The sequence below is a fragment of the Bos javanicus genome, chromosome 5 (genome assembly GCF_032452875.1).
Source record: "Bos javanicus breed banteng chromosome 5, ARS-OSU_banteng_1.0, whole genome shotgun sequence".
NCBI lineage: Eukaryota > Metazoa > Chordata > Mammalia > Artiodactyla > Bovidae > Bos > Bos javanicus.
In genome coordinates, this window is record NC_083872.1 from 50,065,620 (window position 1) to 50,085,053 (window position 19,434).

The 19,434-nt window shown below is 41.1% G+C and overlaps 1 protein-coding gene across 3 annotated transcripts in view; it reads right to left on the reverse strand.

The window, feature by feature from the left end:
- The window catches only part of SRGAP1 (SLIT-ROBO Rho GTPase activating protein 1), a 312,644-nt gene that overhangs the window by 52,526 nt on the left and 240,684 nt on the right, over positions 1-19,434 (reverse strand). For all 3 annotated transcript variants that reach the window (XM_061416606.1, XM_061416605.1, XM_061416607.1), the window contains exons 9-10: positions 3,926-4,123; positions 3,389-3,473 (exon numbers count right to left, since the gene is read on the reverse strand). In XM_061416606.1, the coding sequence (XP_061272590.1) occupies positions 3,389-3,473; positions 3,926-4,123 (283 nt within the window). The remainder of the gene's footprint in view (positions 1-3,388; positions 3,474-3,925; positions 4,124-19,434) is intronic.

Below are 19,434 nucleotides of genomic sequence, written 5' to 3' on the forward strand. Positions count from 1 at the left end.
CAGCTTTTGCAGCAATGAGCCTAGTATAACTCAGAGATGTGGTTTCTATATAAAAAGTCAAGACTGTCCCCAAATGCACTGTTTAATTCTGACCTTCTAACCTTAGTTAACCAACCCCAGAGTTGGAGCCCTTCTTAAGGGCTCGCCATTGGATAATCTCACTGTGGGACAGGCACCATTAACTTTCCTGGTTGCCCCTTGGTGTAAGCCTATTAATGTGAACAGGGCTTGTGTGGAAAGCTGAAGGGCTCACAAGAGCTGAAAGATGGGGCATGTCCTCCACGCTCAGTCTTTCGCTGGGCAAAGCTGCTAGCATCAAGGCCGGGCTGTGACCAACAGCTAGAGTGCTGCCAAGTCTGCACGTGGGCAGGGCTGGGGAGCAGAGAGGTCTGCAGCCAGTGTGTCTGCTGGCCCCGGATGAGAACAATCCAGTTTCTTGTGCAGAAAAAATCCAATTCCGTGAACATCTGGAATACCTGAACACAGCTTGTGTCACTAGGACACTGGAAACCACTGAAAGAAATTACAAGAGGAGAAATCCTGGCACAGAGTTCACCAGGCATGATATAGTTTTATACAATTCAGCAGCTAAAGACAGAATCTGGCTAAAATATAGCCTTAGCCAGTAATGGCATATAAAATCATATCAACCAGTGGGGCTTCCTCTCCAGGAGACAGAAGGGAATCTATGTAGAATGAGTACCATAAAGGTTTCAGAATGTGATCAGAGTATTAACACATGTCTGCCTGCAGCGCCAAGAATGAATTCACCCACTACTTCATTCCCTGCAACTCACAATTTCTGAAGTGGTGTCTCCAGTTCTGTAAGTATTCAGCTGCACTTAAGATAATTTATGCTTTGGGGTGGGCAATGACCTTGGGGCATCACTGAAATATAAGGCATTTGTGAAAAATGGAAAAAAAAGAAAAAGACTTCACATGTTATGAGGAGAAAAACAAGAAAAAGACACAATAGCTGAGGTAAGACAATTATTCAAAGAAAAAAAAGGGCTTTTTCTAAGGTGCAAACTTCTGTTACAGAAAAACTGAAAGACTGGTACAGGGAACATTCTTATACCTTCACATAGATTTCCCAACTGATAACATTTTACAATAATGACTTTATCTCCTCCTCTCTCCCTCATTCTTACATATGTCTTTTTTCCTGAACCATCTGAAAGTAAGTTGCAGAATTAGGACACTTAGCAAGCATTTCTTAATAATAAGAATATTCTCCTTCATAAGTTTATCATATCTAGGAAAATGAAAAATTCATTCAATAATATAATATAGTCTATATTTAAATTTCCCCAAATATCACTAAAACATCTTTTATAACTTTTGATTTTTGATTCATAATCTAATGAATATTCACATATTATATTTAGTTACTTGATTTTTTGGTCACCTGACATGAAGAGCTGATTCACTGGAAAAGCCCCCTGATGCTGGGAAAGATTGAGTGCAGGAGGAGAAGGGGATGACAGAGGGTGAGATGGCTGGATGGCATCACCGACTCAATGGACATGAGTTTGAGCAAACTCTGGGAGATATTGGAAGGACAGGGAAGCCTGGCTTGCTGCATGCAGTCCATTGGGTTGCAGAGTCAGACATGACTTAGCAACAATAATTTTTTAAGACACTTTTTAGTACTTTAAGTGTTTTTTTTTTTTTCCTAAGTAAAATTGGCCTTTTATCTTAGAGTCTGGCATTCTAACTGCAATTCATGGTATTTCAGGTTATGAAGACCTTTCTACATGTGGACATTCCCTGAGGATAATGAGTCCTTTGGAGGAGACCAGGAGATAAGGTGATGGAAACACCTTGTTTTCTGGGCAGTAAAGTTCTAAAACTGGTCAACTCTTTTTAGCTTGAGTTGTTCACACAACTCGCTCCCTGATTTCCCTCTCCCATCTGTATTGTCTTTCACTTTTTATAACTTCCAGCAAGATCTAGTGTGAAAAATAAGAATTAAACGTGTTACCGACTGGCACTGAGGTACTGAGGACAGGGACCTGGTGGTGTTTTTCTCCTCTTTTTAAATTTCACAAAGATGAAAAGAGAAAAACATCTACACTATCCCCTTCGCTTGTAATCCTTTCTCTCTCCTCAGTTTTCCCATCTGTGAAAAATGGGGAAATTAACAGTGCTCAGTTAAATATACAGCTCAGAACAATGCCTGGCACACAGAGAGCTTTCTATAAGTGGTTGCTATTGTTGTTTTTGTTTTTACTAGATATAGTAATAGAATGAAACTATTTCTCAACTAAGACCAATCTTACTGGGGGGGGTGGGGGGGAGGGCACCCAAACTGGTTTAACTGGTTTCTAGAGTCCGATGGACATGGCAACCCACTCCTGTACTCTTGCCTGAAAAATCCCATGGATGGAGTGGCCTGGTAGGCTATAGTCCATGAGATCGCGAAGTTAGACATGACTGAGCGACTTCACTTTCACTTTTCACTTTCATGCATTGGAGCAGGAAATGGCAACCCACTCCAGTGTTCTTGCCTGGAGAATCCCAGGGACGGGGGAGCCTGGTGGGCTGCCGTCTATGGGGTCGCACAGAGTTGGACACGACTGAAGTGACTTAGCACTAGCAGAGTCCAAAAAGGCAATAGATGGGACAACAAATACCAGCCCATTTAAACAAAAGGGGTGGGACTGGAAGGGTGGGGAAAGTACACCAAGGACAGGAAGAAGTGGCTGGGGCAGAGGAGGGGGCTGTCAGCAGGTGGGAGCAGGCGCAGTTCCTTACACTTCTGTACTCCTAGAAGCACTGGGGCTCTGAAGACCCTTCTTTGCAGCTCTGTGTTGGTTTTTCAGCCCTAGATTTCACTGCTCTGCCTCCAAGTTAGCATAAAGTTTATAGGGAAAATAATTTCGGAGAATTCCCTGGTGGTCCAGTGGTTGGCACTCTGCCCCCCTTACTGATGGGAGCCTGGTTCCATCCCTGATTGGGGAACTAAATCCCATAAGTTGGTGGTGGTGTTTAGTCACTCAGTCATGTCTGAGTCTTCTGCAATCACATGGACCCAACCCGCCAGGCTCCTCTGTCAATGGGATTTTCCAGGCAAGAATACTGGAGTGGGTTGCCATTTCCTTCTCCAGGGGATCTTTACAACCCAGGGATTGAACCCACGTCTCCTGCTTGGCATGAAGAACCACTGAGCTACCTGGGAAGTGTGGCACAGCCTCCAAAAGAAAAAAGGATAAAAGGAAATAGTTCCAGGGAAAATTTGATTCTTAAACAGATAAAGCCAAATCTAAACATATGCTGTTCTCTGCTTCTTCCAGAACAAATTCACACGGTTCATATTCTTCATGGAACACGTACACAACACAAGATATAATCCAGGTCATCTCCCCAACTCTTTCAGATAACTGACCTTCTCCAAGCGTCCTCTGCAACAAGTCATGCTTGGCTTGAAGTTTTGTGATGAGATTACTACCCTCCAAATATTCTCTGAGTTTCTGCAAAAGGAAAGATACATTTTTAACTTTAAAAGAAACTATTTGATGTCAAGGAACTTCCTACAGGATATCTAAAAATCCAGCCATTCTTACCTCCTAGATCCTAGAATCTTGGTATGCAAAGTATGGTTCTGATGCAGACCACGGCATCAGCCTATTAGAGGTGTGAACTCTCAGTGACCCCCACGCCAGGACTATTGGCATCAGAACCTGCATTTTAACAAGCTCTCGTGGTGACATGTATGTTCATGAGATCCTTTAAAAGTTCTGTTTTAGAGCAGCCCTTTTTAACTTTGTCTGCATATCAGCACTATCTCCCATATCCCAGAATTGCTGAATTGGGAACTCTGGTCTTAATAAAGAATGCTAGATGATTCTGATGCAATTCTAAAAGCAGAGCTGGGGGACCCCAGATTGGAGACCCCAAGAGGTTGGGGAAGCAGCAGGCGTACCATGAAGTAGAACTGCTCGGTCTCCTGCTGGTTGGCTCTTCTCTTGGCGATGCTGGGCTTACTCAGATAGGTTTCAGAGACCGTGGACTTCACAGACTCTGTGGAGCGACTGTGCTGGAAGCACTCAGAAACATCGTAGTCCTCGATAGTGACCATATCCTGTATTGTCTGCAGGGTGGCCTCAGTCGTTTTCTTAACCTGGGAACAGGAGTACATCTCTCCAGTGAGTACCTTATTTCATGAATCCCACGCTCAGTGAGAAACCACTCTGTCAGTCAGAAATGGGGGCACAGGCCCTCCCGTCCAAAGTTCAGAGTCCACTGGGGGAACAGCAAGAGATCAAACCAGTCAATCCTAAAGGAAATCAACACTGATTACTCATTGAAAGGGCTGATGCTGAAACTCCAATACTTTGGCCAGCTGATACAAAGAGCTGACTTATTGAAGAAGACCCTGATGCTGGGTGAGACTGAGGGCAAGGGGAGAAGGGGGCGACAGGATGAGATGGTTGGATGGCATCACCAACTCAATGGACATGAGTTTGAGCAAGCTTGGGGAGAAGGTAAAGGACAGGGAAGCCTGGTGTGCTGCAGTTCATGGGGTCTCAAAGAGTTGGACACAACTTAGCAAATGAACAGTAACAACAGGGGAGAGAGACAGGTAAACAATACCTCATGTCACAAATATGAGAGGCTTTCTTCCAAATTATCCTAAGGAGGATGTCATTCATATATGAGTTCTTGTAAATCTCATGTATCACCGGGTACTCTCTCAATTACATTTTGTTTTAAAGAACCTTCAGTTTAACTGAAGTGAAATTACACACAGAAAGATGCATGAACAATAAGTATGACTTTATGAATTATCACTGACTGAACACATTCATGTGATTACCACTCAGATAAAGAAATCTAGTACATTATGAGTGCCCTCTGCTTCTCCCAATCACCACACATGCTTTTCTCCTCCCCAAAGGTAGTTACTAAGTACTATAGTATGTAGGATTTTTGTCTTGCTTCTTTTGCTCAACTTTATATAGTAAGATTTATTCCTTATGAGTATCCTATTTCACTGCTGAATATTCATTGTAAGAATACATTGGAATTCATCCCTTTTACTGTTGATAGATGACTTATTTCTGACTTGGGGCCACTATGAATAATATTGCTATGAACACATTTTTGTTGGGCCACACATACGTGAGTAGACTTGCTGCTGATTGGGTATTCCAGACTGTTTGCAAAGTTATTATTCTCATTTGTATTCCCACCAACACAGGAGGAGAATTCCTATTACTCCACATCCTCAACAATTGGTACTGCTAAGTCGCTTCAGTCGTGTCCGACTCTGTGCGACCCCATAGACGGCAGCCCACCAGGCTCCCCTGTCCCTGGGATTCTCTAGGCAAGAACACTGGAGTGGGCTGCCATTTCCTTCTCCAATGCATGAAAGTGAAAAGTGAAAGTGAAGTCGCTCAGTCGTGTCCGACTCTTCACGACCCCATGGACTGCAGCCTCCCAGGCTCCTCCGTCCATGGGATTTTCCAGGCAAGAGTACTGGAGTGGGCTGCCATTGCCTTCTCCAAACAATTGGTACTGTCAGCTTTAAAAAATTAAACCATTGTGTTGATGGAACTTCCCTGGCAGTTCAGTGGTGAAGATTCTGCACTCCCACTGCTGGGTGCATGGGTTTGTCCCTGGTTGGGGAACTAGGATCCCACATGCCTTGTGGCATGGCCAAAAGAAAAAACAAAAACCAAATAAATCATTACACTGGTTGTGTAACTGTATCACATTGTGGTTTTAACATGCATTTCTCTGTTGGTTGAGATTGAGCACATCATCACATGTTTAAGGCAATTTAGATTCTCTCTCTTGGACACAGTTTGTTAAATCTCCTGCTCAATCTTATGGTGGGTGATGAGCCTTTGTCTTACTGATCTGTAACAAGTATATGAGTTTTTTGTTAGCTATATGTGATGCAAATATCTTTTCCTACTCTATACTGTGGCTTTCTATAGTATTTAGACAAACAGTCTCTAGTTTTAATGTAATCAATTTACCAATCCTTTCCTTTGAAATCAGGGCTTTTTGTGCCCTATTTAAGAGATATTTTCCCATCTCATAAGTAGTCATAAGTAGCATACTATTTTATGCTATCTTCTGGGAGCTTTTCAATTTATCTTCCACAATTAGGCTGTACTCCACCTTTGCTTATCAGAATCTTCATAAATTGATAACTTTATCCTCTTCCCAGACAATGTACAGAGTTTGTTGTTGTTGTTTAGTTGCTAAGTCACGTCTGACTATCACTTTTATGACCCCATGGACTGTAGCCTTCTAGGTCCTCTCCATAGGATTTCCTAGGCGAGAATACTGGAGTAGGTTGCCATTTCCTTCTCCAGAGGATCTTCCTGGCCCAGGGATTGAACTCGTATCTCCTGCATTGGCAGGTGGATTCCCTACCACTGAGCCACCAGGGAAGCCTGTAGAGAGTTTAGAACATCTTAAAACCATTCACTTTTCCTGAATTATATGCTTTTTTTGGTAATGTTTCATAACATGATATATATGTAAATATTTGTATACATTTATATATAAGACATTATTGTGATCTAGGCAGCATTCATTTAACTTTATCCATATAATTATTACATTCTTTGATTTCTATCTCTTACATTTTTAAGAACACATTTTAGAAGTTCTTTTTTTAAGAAAAATATAGTTGACTTACAATATTATGTTAGTTTCAGGTGTATAACAAAGTAATTCAGTTATATATATATACACACACATAGTTTTTTAGATTCTTTTCCATTATAGGCTATTATAAGATATTAAACATAATTCTCTGTGCTATACAGTAAATTCTTATTGCTGCATCTGTATAACAATAAAGGAGAGGGAGCGACAGAAGATGAGATGGTTGGATGGGATCACTGACTCAATGGACATGAGTTTCAGCAAGCTTCGGGAGATGGTGAAGGGCAGGGAAGCCCGGTGTACTGCTGTCCATGGGGTTGCAAAGAGACACAACTTAGTGACTGAATGATGAATATCTATTTTATACAGAGTAATGTGTATCTGTTAATCCCATACTCCTAATTTATCCTTCTTCTTTCCTTTTGGTAACCATAAATTTGTTTTCTATGAAGAAATTCTTTTTAGCATGAATCTTCTGGCAGTGAACTCAGTCTTTATTGATTTAAAAACGTCTTTTATTTCACCTTCAATTATGAAATATATCTTTTTTCCCCTGGTGGGTAGTTACTTTCCTTTAGTACATTTAAGATATCACTGTACTTTCTTGTGGTTTTCATGTTCCTGTTGAGTGAGAAGTTTATTGTCAGTTTATTGTACTTTGAAAGAACTCTGCTTTCTTTCTCCAGCTGCTTTTAAAGTTTTTTACAGTTTAACTATAATGCGTCTAGGTAAGGATTTTAAAAGCTTATTCTAAATATATTCAGACTTCTTGAATTGTGTGGTATTTTTCCAAAGCTATGATAAAACTTCAGATAAAATTACCTTTGCAAATATCAACTCTACTTTCTTCTCTTTCATTTTTTTCTGGGAGTTTAATTATGTCCTCTGTAGCTTACCATTCTCTTCATATTTTCTATCCTTTTGTTTTTCCGTGCTGCATTTCAATTACTTTCTTCTAATTTTTCTTTCATTTTGATAATTCACTCTTCAGCTGTGTCTAATCTGATGTTAAACCATGCACCAATTTATTAATTTGGATTTTTCTGTATTTTGGTATTTCTGTACTTTGGTATTTTTTGGTATTTTGGTATTTCTATATTTCTCAACTCTAGAATTTCTGTGGTTTATTTTCAACCTATTTCACTGTTTAGAGGTTATAATAGTGCCCTGCTGAAATCTAAGCTTGGCTTTTATCTCCTTAAACACAGTATAGAGATCTTTTACAGTTTCTGATAATTTATTTCTATTGTCTATTATGTCTTCTGGCTACCACTCATTACATCTTGTCTCCTTATGTACCTAGTTATCTTTGCTGGACATTTTTGGTAGAATTATTTGAGCTCTAAGGTGAGATTATCATCCTGAGAGAATATTCGTTTATTTTTCCAAGTCATTAGGGGCACTAATAGTTCAGAATCACTAGATTTTATTTCTGTTCAAAATAATCTGATGCTCTTCCTTTTGGGAACATATGGTTCCTTACGTCATGGATTTCAGGCTCGGCTATGTACCTTGCCCTGGAGAGTGAAATGTTGAAAGAATCAGCTGAGTGACTCAGTCCATCGTTACAGAAAGTAGAAATATGTTCAATTTTTAAACAATATGTTTAGTGCAATATGTTTCTGAAATATGTTCAACTTTTAGTTGTTTATTTGAACAACAAAATATTGTTTAGAGAAGAAACACTAGCTATCAGTGCTATTTCAGAGGCTTAGAGAGGTCATGAGACAAAGTAAATTTTAAAAGGAGGCAAAAAATTTAACAGACTTAGTCATTATTCCTGAGGATATGCACAATGCAAAGGATACTGGGAAAAAAGAATACTAATGATGACTTTAAAAATAACATTAGAAGTAGTTACTTTAAGTCATGATTATATATCTACAGGCTGAAGTAGAAGACTCACCATCTTGTAGGTGATGTCAGTGAGATGGTAGAATAAGCGGTCTGCTATTCACATACCCCCACAGAAACAATACTCTGGCAGCCATCCACGGAGCTTTGGGGTCTAGGTGGGAGCTTGTAAAACCTCACTGGAGCCCACGGCTGACGAGGACTGACATGAGGAAGCTGTTGGCAGGCTTGCTAACCTTGGTCCTAGCAAGAGGACCTGGAAATAGCTCCGTTCCCTTGTAGACTCAGCTACAATCCTGTTTGGCATTGGTCCTGCCACCAACACTATCTGCCAAGGGACCCAGGAGGGGTCAAGCCCACCTGTGCCCCAAATAACTTTGCTGATCCTGGCTTTAGCTGTGGACCATAGAACAGCTCATGATGCAGTTGCAGTTCCTCCCAGCATTGGTCTGAGAGCAGTCCTATTGCCCAGGGACCTGCCAAGAGGCACACCTGTGTACTGGGAGCAGGCCCGCCAACCTCAGTCCAACTGTGAATAATACAGTAGCCCTGTAACTTGGTTCCAATACCTATCAGCAATGGCCTATGAATAATTATAGCTACCCTAGGGACTCAACAAGAAATAAGCCCATTTGTGTTTCCAGAGGCAGGCCCACCAAACTCTGTCCAACTTTGGATCTTGAAGCAGCCCTATAACTTGAATCCAGTTCCTCTCAGTAGTGATCCAAGAGCAGTCCTGCCTACCTAGGAACCAGGAGAGAGACAAGCCCATCTGTGCCCCCAGAGGCTGGCCTGCATGCAGACCTTGGTGCCAACTATGGACCCTATAGTGGACCTGTGACTCAGATCTAGCTATGGTCAGCTGCAGTCTGGGGCCAAGCCCTTGGGAACAGACCCAGAGACTATGGCCCATACTGTGGACCAGCAGTAGTCATGTGATTCCTTGTCAACCTCAACAAAACTATTTTTCTTTTAACTTCTTTCTAAGAAGTGTCAAGGTTAAATTTGGAACTGTCAGGAAGAATAAAGGATGTGACAGAAGCCATCAGACACAGTGGCTGGGACTATATATTATCCCATGGGATGTTCCTGACGAAGAACACTGGCTTCTGACACACACAGGCCATAAGTCACAGGGGAGAACATAATGAGACAAATATGAAACAGCTAACAAGAGGCTTGTAACGACTCCCCATCAGTAGCAGGGAGATGCAACTGGGTTTGGTAGAGGAAAAGCCAAAAACACGACAAGGAATTATGAAAAATCCTGAAGAACGTGAGGTACCAGGGGAGTGTCCAGGTGGCCTGGACGATGGGGGAGAGAATGTGGGCTTCTGTAGATGGGCACTTTGGCCTTTCTTCCCCAGGACATTACAATTATTAGAGAAAACAAGGAGTTCCCTTTTCTGAACACACTGGTTTAGTTTTCTAGTGCTGCTGTAATACAGTGCCACATACTGTGTGGCTTAAATAACTGAAACCTATTGCCTCATAGTTTTGGAGGCCAGAAGCCTGAGATCAAGGTGTGGGCAGGGCTGGCGCCTTCTGAGGCTGTGAGGAAGGAGCTGTCGCAGCCCTGCCTTCTTGGCGTATACATGGTCATCATCTTCGTCTTCTCTCCATCTGTGTTTCTGTGTTCAAATTTCCCCTTAATATAAGGACATCAGTCACACTGGTTAGGTTCACCCTAATGATGGCACTTTAACCTGACTGTTGTTTTGGTTGCTAAGTCGTATCCAACTCTTTTGGGACCCCATGCTCCCTGTCCATGGGATTTCCCACAGGCAAGAATATGGGAGTGGGTTGCTATTTCCTTCTCCAGGGGATCTTCCTGACTTGGGGATCAAACTCGCATCTCCTGCATTGGGAGTGGATTCTTTACCACTTTACCACTGAGTCACCTTAACTTGATTACCTCTGTGACAACACCATATCTTCAAATAAGGTCGCCTTCTGAAGTACTGGGGGTCAGCAATTCAACATATGCATTTGGGGAGCGTATACAATTCAACCCCTAAACAGACATTATTTTATGGCACTGTGCCTGGTGTCTTGCACCTGCTGCAGGCCTATTCGTCCTTTAAGCCTTGTCGCTCCATTGGTAAAGGTAACTTCTGAGCCCTGTCCTACCTCCTCACTTAACTACTCCCTCCTTGCCAACACTGACCTTGAAAGTATTTCAATTACAGCACTGTATCATTTCAGATGTAGCAAAAGTTAGAAGAAAGAGACCACATACATCCACCCACACATATAAATTGGATTAATGCCATAGTTAATCGACCAAGGGTACAGAAACTTACTGCTGGCACAGGCCATATAAGGCAGGCACAGTGGCAGCATACTTCCTTTGCCCCTGGTACCTCAACAGGGGGCACAGATGCAGGTGACCTTATCAGTGCTGGGTAGGGTGTGGCCAGATTTGAAAAAGCAGTCCAACTTTTGCTACCCTTCCCCTTGGATAGGGAAAGGGTCACATTACCATTCCAGATGAATTCACACTAGCAATCTACCCACTTGCATTTAAGATGCAAGTTTAAAATCTACATACTTGCATTTGAGACGCCTGTTTACAAATACCAGACTCTCCTGACTTCTGAGAACAAAATTTTCTGAGCAGAATTTATTCTCAGAAATGATACAACTTAATCTAAAGATGAGAACATCATCATTGCCTAGAGCTCTCTGAACAATGTCTCTGAGTCAGCCGCATCTGAGAAAGCCTGCTTTCCTACGGCCGCTAGACTCTGATTTAATGACCCATCTGGGTGGACCTTTTACCAACAGTGGTCTGATGAGCATGATCTCAAATCCATTTCTCATGAGCACCCATACCACACTGTATAGAAGGCCTCTGTCTTCTGTCTCCAGCGGGAGCACCTTGAGGTCAGGGACAGCTTATTAACCAGCACAGTGTCTGGAACACAGCAGATTCTCCAGACAGCAGTGAAAATGAACTGAATGGATGGTGGATGCTGAAGTCTTCCTCCTTCGAAATCGACAGACTCCAGAGGAATGCTTGGCAGACACCAATAACGCGGGGTCTCCTTACTGACAGTCATCCTGAGCTCTGACACTTTCTTCTGGATGTCTTAGACTGCCGATCACTTTTAGACCATTTGCAGAAACTCTTCTCATTCTGCTTGGTATCCTCCTGGATCGGGGCCCTCCCTCCAATAAAGTTAAAGCTTATTTGAAACAAAATACACACAGACCCCTTCTAAAAATACATGTTTACACACAAACACTCACACACACCACAGACCCCTTCTAAAAATACATGTTTTCATTGAAAAAGTTGATCCTCTTTTCAATTTTGGGCAAGATGATGTTATCATTTAAAGGACAAATGGCAGTTAGCTTTTACTTGGGCTTTTCTTGTCAAACTCATCAGTAGAAGGTTTTAGGCAAGTAAGAATCACTTAAATAAAGAAAAATGAAGCTAAAGCCACAGAGACCATCAGACACAGCAATCACGATTAAATGGTTATCAAGCTTCACATCTTATACCAAGTCTTAGAAGAATCTGACAACTGCCCTTAAGAGTCTGATCAGTGATGGACATGACTTGGGATTCTGCTTCAGTCACTGGTATTAGGGGAAATGTGGGAGGGAGATGTGATTCTTCTACCACAGATAGAAATGTAAAACAGATAGGTTAGGGGGTCCCCAGAGAAACACAACCAGGAATGAATGGTTTTCTTGACATAAGAGGAGCCACTGTAGCCTCAGCTATTTTGTGATCTAAGCCCAACGCTTGCCCTTGAACAGGTCTCAGTAATCCATGATCTCAAGGGAACACAGAAAAGTTTGTCAAACAGTAGTTCAGTGATAAGGCAGAGTTCTAGTCCTCCCTCAAGGAATACACATAATAATATATCTTTGAGTTCTGCAGGAACTCAAAGGCTCCCACCCAGGTAAAGGACGGAATGAAGATATTGACCCTCCTGATCTCAATCAACTAAAGCTTGGATTCTGCTGACCTTCGCCCCCAAGTCTATGCTGAAATTCTCCTCTGCTTAAACCCCTTCACAATATGCATGTGCCTTTAGGCTTAAAATTCTCCAATTCTTGCTGTTGAGTAGACACTGTTTTGGGAAAGATTCTCAATGTTCTTACTTGCTGCAAGAAATAATAAATCTTCCTGTGCTTTGGTTTGGAAGTCTTTTGACATCCACTAAGAGGCAAATGCCAATTTTGGGGTAACAGAAAGTATAACTGGTAATAGAAGGTATAACCAAATTATCTCTTACTTTCCCCCTCAATTACCCATGCCATGAAAATTATCTCATGTGTTTGCTTAAAATACTATTCATTTTTCTTGAAAATATCCTATATAAAGACTGTATTTTGCGAATAGTCTGTGAAATAAACCTTCGTGAACTGTTGATGAAAGACTTTAAGCAGTGCAGCAAAATTTATATGTTCGTTAAACACTGATGCAATTTAACTGAATAATTCATTATAGACTATTCTCTTTTCTATTCCCTTCAGGGGGCTAAATCTACTATAACTTAAGAGAGACTAGATGTTTTCGTATGTGTGACAGTTTTACTCATGGCATAGAAGTGCCACGCTTGTGAAAGCTATATTTACTGAACCAATATTGGTACAAATGGTCTGAAAAGGGGGCCAACAAGTTAAAAAAAAGGAAGACCTAATTGCTTTACTTATGCAATTCATTTCCCATTTCTTTGGCTTTGATAAATGTGAGACAGGAGGGAAGAGGGAATTGCACAACCATTCAAAGAATGACACAGCCATTGAAGATCCAACAAAAACCGAAACAATTGGGCCCAAGATGGCAGAAGATTCAACTCCCAGTACACCTTGAGCCTCATTATACACTCATTGTAATACATCCGGTTTGTTTCATTTCAGTCCCTCAGTTGCTTCCGACTCTTTGCGACCCCATGGACTGCAGCACACCAGGCTTCCCTGCTTATCAACAACTCCCAGAGCTTACTCAAACTCATGTCCATCAAGTCTTTGATGCCATCCAACCATCTCATCCTCTGTCATCTCCTCCTCCTCCAGCCTTCAATCTTTCCTAGCATCAAGGTCTTTTCTAATGAGTCAGTGCATCAGATGGCCAAAGAATTGGAGTTTCAGCCTCAGCATCAGTCCATTCAATGAATAGTCAGGACTGATTTCCTTTAGGATTGACTGGTCGGATCTCCTTGCACTCCAAGGGATTCTCAAGAGTCCTCTCCAACACGACAGTACAAAAGCATCAATTCTTCGGTGCTCAGCTTTCTTTATAGTCCAGCTCTCACATCCGAAGAAACAAGAGAGTTCCAGAAAAACATCTACTTCTGCTTTATTGACTACACCAAAGCCTTTGATTGTGTGGATCACAACAAACTGTAGAAAATTCTTCAAGAGATGGGCATACCAGACCACCTGACCTGTCTCTTGAGAAATCTGTATGCAGATCAGGAAGCAACAGTTAGAACTGGACATGGAACAACAGACTGGTTCCAAATAGGAAAAGGAGTATGTCAAGGCTGTATATTTTCATTCTGCTTATTTAACTTATGCAGAGTACATCATGTGAAATGCTGGGCTAGATGAAGCACAAGCTAGAATTAAGATTTATGGGAGAAATATCTATAACCTCAGATAAGCAGATGACACCACCCTTATGGCAGAAAGCAGAGAAGAACTAAATAGCCTGTTGATGAAATTGAAAGAAGAGAGTGAAAAAGTTGGCTTAAGACTCAACATTCAGAAAAGGAAAATCATGGCATCCGGACCCATCACTTCATGGCAAATCGATGGGGAAACAATGGAAACAGTGAGAGACCTTATTTTGGGAGGCTCCAAAATCACTGTAAACGGTGATTGCAGCCATGAAATTAAAAGACGCTTGCTCCTTTGAAGAAAAGCTATGATCAACTTAGACAGCATGTTAAAAAGCAGAGACGTTACTTTGCTAACAAAGGTTCGTCTAGTCAAAGCTATGGTGTTTCCGGTAGTCTTGTATGGATGTGAAAGCTAGACTATAAAGAAAGCTGAGCACCGAATTAATGCTTTTGAACTGTCGTGTTGGAGAGGACTCTTGAGAATCTCTTGGGAGTGCAAGGAGATCTGACCAGTCAATCCTAAAGGATATCAGTCCTGACTATTCATTGGAAGGACTGATGCTGAAGCTGAAACTCCAATACTTTGGCCAACTGATGCGAAGAACTGACTCATTGGAAAAGACCCTCCTGATGCTGGGAAAGATTGAAGGCAGGAGGAGAAGGGGATGACAGAGGATGAGATGGTTGGATGGCATCACCGACTCTATGGACATGAGTTTGAGTAAGCTCCGGGTGTTGGTGATGGACAAGGAAGCTTGGCGTGCTGCAGTCCATGGGGTTGCAAAGCGTCAGACATGACTGAGTGACTGAACTGAACCTAACACAGTCAAAGGCTTTGGTGTAGTCGATAAAGCAGAAGTTTTTCTGGAACTCTCTTGCTTTTTTGATGATACAACGGATGCTGGCAATTTGATCTCTGGTTCCTCTGCCTTTTCTAAATTCAGCTTGAACACCTGGAAGCTCACGGTTCACATACTGTTGAAGCCTGGCTTGGAGAATTTTGAGCATTACTTTGCTAGTGTGTGAGATGAGTGCAATCGTGCAGTAGTTTGAACATTCTTTGGCATTTCCTTTTCTTTGGGATTGGAATGAAGACTGACCTTTTCCAGTCCTGTGGCCACTGCTGAGTTTTCCAAATTTGCTGGTATATTGAGTGCAGCACTTTGACAGCATCATCTTTTAGGATTTGAAATAGCTCAACTGGAATTCTATCACCTCCACTAGCTTTGTTCATAGTGATGCTTCCTAAGGTCCACTTGACTTCACATTCCAGGATGTCTGGCTCTAGGTGAGGGATCACACCATCTTGCTTATCTGGGTCCATCTCTGCATGAAATGTTCGCTTGGTATATCTAATTTGCTTGAAGAGATGTCTTTTCCATTCTATTGTTTTCCTCTGTTTCTCTGCATTGATCACTGAGGAAGGCTTTCTTATCTCTCCTTGCTATTCTTTGGATCTCTGCATTCAAATGGGTATATCTTTCCTTTTCTCTTTTGCCTTTAGCTTCTCTTCTTTTCTCAGCTATTTGTAAGGCCTCCTCAGACAACCATTGTGCCTTTTTGCATTTCTTTTTCTTGGGGATGGTCTTGATCACTGCCTCCTGTACAATGTCACGAACCTCCGTCCATAGTTCTTCAGGCACTCTGTCTGTCAGAATAATCCCTGGATCTATTTCTCACTTCCACTGTATAATCGTAAGGATTTTAATTTAGGTCATACCTGAATGGTCTAGTGGTTTTCCCTACTTTCTTCAATTTAAGTCTGAACTTTGCAATAAGGATCTGAGCCACAGTCAGCTCTTGGTCTTGTTTTTGCTGACTGTATACAGCTTCTCCATCTTTGGCTAATTAGCATATGCGAATATGCAATACATTAGCATATGCTAAAGGACACATTCACAGGAACTGTGACCATTCTGAGGCCCAATTCCTGGAAATCCCTGCCCTTTGTCCCAAATAGAATACTCTTCCCACTTGTTAGCTATGAAATTATCCAGCCCATAAAAACTAATCATCCTGGGCTGCTTCTGCGACAACTGCATTCTGCCTATGGAATGTTTATCTCTGTAAATAAACTCTCTTTGACGTTACCTTTCCTCACTCTTGAATTCTTTCCTGTGTGAAGCCAAGGACCCTCACTTGGTGGCCCACTCTAGGAACTCGCCTGAAACCTGGGACATGACCATCCTCTCACATCCCATTTCCTGCAACAAAGGGAGAAATGAGGAACTCTAAGGAAGGGGAAATGTGATCTACCGGAAATTCCTCCAGAGGCTAGCTTTGAAACAAAGAAGCCACAAGAATGACCCTAAGCTGAAATGCCTATGACAAAGCCTAAAAGTAAACTTTTTCTTTCCCTTCCCTTTTCTTCCTTTTTTCTTTCTTTTTCCTTCTAGTTGAGATATAATTGGCATATATCACTGCATATGTTTAAAATACAGAGCATAATGATTTGACTTAACATACATCATGAAATGATTATCACAATAAGTTCAGTGAACAGGCATCATCTCACTGATACAAAAAAAAAGAGTTACTCTCTTAACAAATTTCATATATAACACACAGCAGTGTTAATTATATCAATCATGTTGTACATTACACCCCTAGTATTAAATAATAATTTATCTTATAACTTAGAAGTTTGTACCTTTTGATGACCTTCATCTAATTCCCCCTCCCCTCCACTCCCTTCTCTTTTTGTCTGTTTTTGAAGTATAATTGACCTACAGCATCATATTGGTTCTGGTGTACAACAGTGATTTGACATTTCCATACATTACAAAATGATCACCATCTTAAGCCTAGTTACCATCTGTCACATATCCCAAAGATATCACATAGCTGTTGACTATATTCCTCATTCTGTACATTTCATCCCTTTGACTCATTTATTTTGTAATTGGAAGTCTGTACCTCTGAATCTCCCTATTTCACTTGAGCTGTAAACGTTTAGAAAGCGGACAAAGCTGTGTAACATTAGGTTGGAAAGAGTGTGGAAAATGTTTATAGTGAGAATGGTATAAATGATCATTTAGATTTAGGTTTCTTTCAAAGTGTTGCCTTTAATAGTAATGTTTATTAATATTTCACTTTAAAGTTTTAATAAAAAGTTATACATTTAAGTTAAAAAAAAAAGAAGAAAAAATTGGGAGCTATATGGGCAGCAGGCCCTGCTTAATTCTATGGGCACAATAAATGGCGGACACTAACAAATATTTGTGGATTGGCTGACTAGAAGCTGGAATCATAAGACTAAGGAACAAGTTTACAGCACAATGAAATTACAAGCTCATTTAAAAAGGTTTAACAGGCAAATGTAAAGTTGTATATGAAGTCATTTCACAAATGCGTACTGCTCTTTTCTCTTTGTTTTAAGACAAGTGCTGAAAATTCAGATGTCTTTCAGGATGAGTCGAATAATGAAAATAGACAAATGGGCTGAGTGGTGAGCACGGCAAGTCGGAAGCATGAGTTCTATGTCTAAGGGGAATATATACTATTTAGCCCAAGTCAGTTACCATCCTACAGAAATCAAAGTCTAGTAATGTTAAGATCTCATTTTTACAAGCTGAAAAATCTATATTTTTAGGCAAAACTTCCAATTTTTAAATGACAGTAACAATTAAAAAAAAAAAAATCAAGCACTGTATAGCAAATAAAATTTGTGACCAGACATGGTCTGTGGGCTCTCCCTTTTAAGATGGTCTCCTATAGTTCCAAGGGGTGCCCTGTATTTATGGCTGTCTAAGATTGGGTACTTCACTTTCACTTTTCACTTTCATGCATTGGAGAAGGAAATGGCTACCCACTCCAGGGTTCTTGCCTGGAGAATCCCAGGGACAGGGGAGCCTGGTGGGCTGCCCTCTATGGGGTCGCACAGAGTCGGACACGACTGAAGCGACTTAGCAGCAGCAGCAGCAAGATTGGGTAAAAAGAGTCATATTCTATCTAGCTCCCCTATCTAAGCTTTATAAGAGTGGGTGAAATTCTCCCTCAATTTTGATCTTTTCACTGGGCAGTCATATTATTTTTAATTAAACTCTTTCCAATGAATTTTAGACTTTATGAGTATATATATATAAGTTTGTACAGAGGCATAAAATTATACAGAATTATGCATGTGTTTCTTGTATATTTTGGTCTGTTGCTAAGGTGTCAGTTTTCTGTCCTTCTATCAGTGGGAGATCAGAGGCAAATTTCTTATTCATGGTGGAGAAAAGTGCTACACAGGGCCTTCAAACCAACAATGATTGCTATGTTGTTCCCAAGTTAGTTCTCTTACGTTTCACATTGTATACATGACTTGTTATAGACTGCTTCTTCCACTAGATACAAGCTAACTGTAACTTATTCATCTCTGTACTTTCCACACCTGGCAAAATATGTGGAAAGTAAAAGTCACTCAATAAATATTTATTGTACTGAAATGAACTGACCCACAGCATTAAAACTTCTTAAGTTGGCTCTCAATGCTTCTTGTTACATGATTTCAACTTCACCTTCAGTTTATCTCCCAAGGAAAGGCTGGGTGACAACTTAGACTAACAAAGTTAGTCTCCAACTTTGAAATATATTGAAACCTCTTTCACTCTTTCTATACCTAAGGACATCTGCTGGTTGTCATAAATCCAATTTAAATCTTACTTTCCTTGGGGATTCCATTCTACTACAGTCTGTTCCAGATCCAGCCATCATAAACTACTTGTCATGCCCATAAGAAACTTCAGGACAATCTAATTCACTTGTTTCTACAGTAAATTAAAAAAAAAAAAAAAATCAGCCCTCAGAAAGCACTGTCTACTCCTATTAGTTTATAAAGATATTGTGCTTCTCCACTTTATGCCCATAGGAGAAGACCAGGGTCACAAACTCAAAGGGTTGCAGAGGCCAGACAGATAATGCAAATGGACTAGTCCAATGGAAGAAAATCAGGAGCTGAATGACTACGGCCAAGAGGAATTCAAGTACCCCAGCCTTTCCCTTCTTGAGGCAGCACCGGGCCAGAGTTGCCACACTTTCCCATTTTTAATAGGTCTAAACTGTGGGAGCCAAACAAAACAGGTCTGTGTGCTGCCAGTGTTGACCTTGTATATAACACACTGTTTTCCTAGAGTTTAGAGGCTGTTTCCAAATAAAACCACCAGAGCATATGCATGAAAAAAAAAATTGGAAGTCTCTATGCATACAAACCCTAGGCCTAATAGGACCCAGTAAACTGCTATTAGGTGAGTATTTTGTGATGCCAAGCCAAAACCCTAAGCTCTAACAACACCTCAAGGAGAGCAACAGTTCTCCTTTGGAAAAGCTCATTAGTGGGACTTTACACAGAGACTGAAGTCTTAATCACACTGGCTGCACCTTAAAT